Source organism: Seriola lalandi, unplaced genomic scaffold (genome assembly GCF_002814215.2).
Source record: "Seriola lalandi dorsalis isolate HSWRI2012SDOR001 ecotype SW California unplaced genomic scaffold, Sedor1 jcf7180002054562, whole genome shotgun sequence".
Classification (NCBI taxonomy): domain Eukaryota; kingdom Metazoa; phylum Chordata; class Actinopteri; order Carangiformes; family Carangidae; genus Seriola; species Seriola lalandi.
This window is the reverse complement of record NW_019525115.1, coordinates 6763-9565: the sequence shown is the minus strand read 5'-3', so window position 1 is coordinate 9565 and position 2803 is coordinate 6763. Positions and strand designations below refer to the sequence as shown.

At 39.9% G+C, this 2803-nt stretch overlaps 1 protein-coding gene across 1 annotated transcript; it reads right to left on the bottom strand.

Annotated features, from left to right (window-relative positions):
* Nucleotides 1–234: 234 nt before the first annotated feature.
* btr29 (bloodthirsty-related gene family, member 29) lies at nucleotides 235–2167 on the bottom strand. Its single transcript, XM_023416249.2, has one exon. The coding sequence runs from the start codon at nucleotides 2072–2074 to the stop codon at nucleotides 425–427; it is 1650 nt and encodes a 549-aa protein (XP_023272017.1). The 5' UTR covers nucleotides 2075–2167; the 3' UTR covers nucleotides 235–424.
* Between the last annotated feature and the right edge of the window lie 636 nt (nucleotides 2168–2803).

Genomic DNA, 2803 nt, shown 5'->3' with positions numbered 1-2803 from the left:
CATTTAAACCAAATAATTCTCCACTGAGGAAACAATAATCAAGTCAAAACATTATAATAATACTAAAAAACACCCAAAAATAATAACCTCAAATAGCTCAAAACATTGTAATAATAAATATGTTACTGTCATAATGTTGCACAAGATAGGTATTTGAATTCTATACAAGAATTATTGATGATGTGTAATGTTTTATATTTATTTGGCATATTTAATTAATTTAAAAAAGCCAAAGCCCAGCCATTTGTGTTTTCTGTAATTGAAAATTGCAAGTCAACACTGTCTGAGAATAGACAACATCAGCCATTGTGCAGAAATCTGCTGCCTTGGTCTCAAAGGGCTTATCAAAGAGGTCCACAGAATTTTCACATTTGTTACATTAAATCACACTGAGCCTTTTTGTGAAAAAACAAATGCTTACTACTCAGGTGCGAGTAACAGGAGTAATGATCAGGGGAGTAGAGTTTTTACCACCATCATAAAAGCAGGGATTTAAGCATGGGTATAGTTTCTCCGTGAAGAAGCAGCCAGTAAAGGAGTAGATAAGAGCAATAGCATCAGTGTCATAAAAGGAAACCAGACCCTCCTCATAATCCACAAACACCCCCACATTCTTGGGCTTTGACTTAAGAGAGAGAGGAACTGGAGGGTCACCAGAAACCTTGTACTCATTATCCTTCAGGCATAACTGCCAGTAACCATTCTTGGGACTCATTGGTATGTCTGTCTTCCTGTTCACTGACTGCCTGGCCACTCCTAAACCCCACTGATTCTTCCCTTCAACGTGAACCTGATAGTAAAATTTCCCCGAAGAGTAACCGTACCTTCCTAGGACATTACCCCGAATAGAAAATCTCTCTGGATTGTCTGGGAGATTTCTCCATTCATCTGTACACCTTACCTGTTTTTCATCATTAGACAGGACAAGGGCACGATGTGCTGTATTAGGATTGAGTGTCACATTCACGGCATACTGCTGGACCTTCCTCAGCTCAGCCTCAGACAACTTTCGTCTCTCTTTACTGAGGGCCTCAGTCTTCCCCAGCCATTCATAATTAATGTCCATATCTTTCTTCACAGTCCCTTCATATATTGGTGGAGGTATGCTGACCTTTGTCCAGTCTTTGGTGGGTAAAAAAACATTCAGGAATGGAAAGGTTTGGAGGAAGTCGAGGTCATCTTCAGCGTGTGAGAGCTGCTCCAGCTCAGCTCTGCTCCTCATCAGCTGAGAGATTTCCTGTTCCAGCTCTGTGATGAAACCTTTTGCTTGTTCCCGTGTCATTCTCTTTTTCACTTCTATCGTCTCATTGATCTCCTTCAGCCCTATGTCCAGAACATACCTGAAAATGTTGTAGATCTGAACACCAGCTGCTACCTCTCTGTCTGCATCTTCATCACTAAGCTCCACTGAATGTTTGATATCCTGAATCTTCAGCTGCCTCCTCTGGATCATCTTCTGAATTTCAGCCTTTGTCTTCCCCAGCTCAGCCTTCTTTCCTTCCCTTTCTTCATTCAGACGAATAACATTGTGCATCTTATGTTCCAAAACTGTGCAGAGCATGCAAATACACATCTGATCGTTCTTGCAGAATAGCTCCAGAGGTTTATTGTGTTTCTTGCACATCCTGCCCTCCAGGTTCTTAACAGGGTTCACCAGCTGATGTTTTCTTAGGGCTGATGCTGTCAGATGAGGCTCCAGGTGCTTCTCACAGTAGGAAGCCAGACAAACCAGGCAGGACTTTAGGGCTTTGAGTTTGGTTCCAGCACAGATGTCACAGGGAACTTGTGTTTTGTCACACTGTTGCTCTGAGCTGCTTCTGTATTTCTTTTTAGTCGATAGTCTGAACTGAGCAGTCATCTCAGAGATGAACGTATTGACTTGCAGCTCAGGTCTTTTGTGGAATTTTTTTATACACATAGGACACTTGTACTGGCCATTGTTTTCCCAGTGCTGAGTGATGCAGCTTTTGCAGAAGTTGTGTCCACATGTTGTGGTGACTGGGTCAGTGAACACATCCAGACAGATGGGGCACAGAAACTGATCTTCAGTCAACACACAACTTGCAGCAGCCATGTGTACACACTGAGAACAAGAGTGTCAAAAGAAAAAGTGAAATTGTATAATAATACCTGAATAGAGCAAACACAAACAAAAACAATCTTATTGTCTATCATGGAAATTTGTTCATGACTAGACCTTCACAAAATGCAACATTAAGACACACAACATAGAAAATCGAAAACATAGAATAATCAAACATAGAAACAACAAAAACCACATACAAGTATTACTGATATATTGTAAATATCACCAGCTGTACTCACCAGTGTTTAGCAGAGACTGTGCTGTGTTCTTGAGAAAGTCCTGATGAACCTAGTTTAATTTTTGTTCACATAGAGAGACTCATCTTGATCGTCACTGTGCTGTTGACAAAATTTATTGCAAGGAAATATTCTATTTAAGGGCATACATATTCCCTCTGTCGCTCCACCTCCTGTTGTAGCTGTGAAGATGAGGCTAATGTCTTTCAGGTTTCGACATTAAGATAATTACAGACTTGTGGCACGAAATGAAGTTAATCAGGAGCCAAAGAATGTCTATTGATTTATTTATTTTCCTTTTTTTCTCTCTGCAACGGAGGCCTATACCAACTGACAGAATATAATTCTCTGTTTTAATAGCTTATTGTATTTTGTGTGTTTTATTTTATACTCTATTTCACAGTTTGAACTGTAATGTTTTCATGTTTAGTGCTAAATGGTTATATTATGCTGCATTGTATAGGACCCTAATCAAACTCAA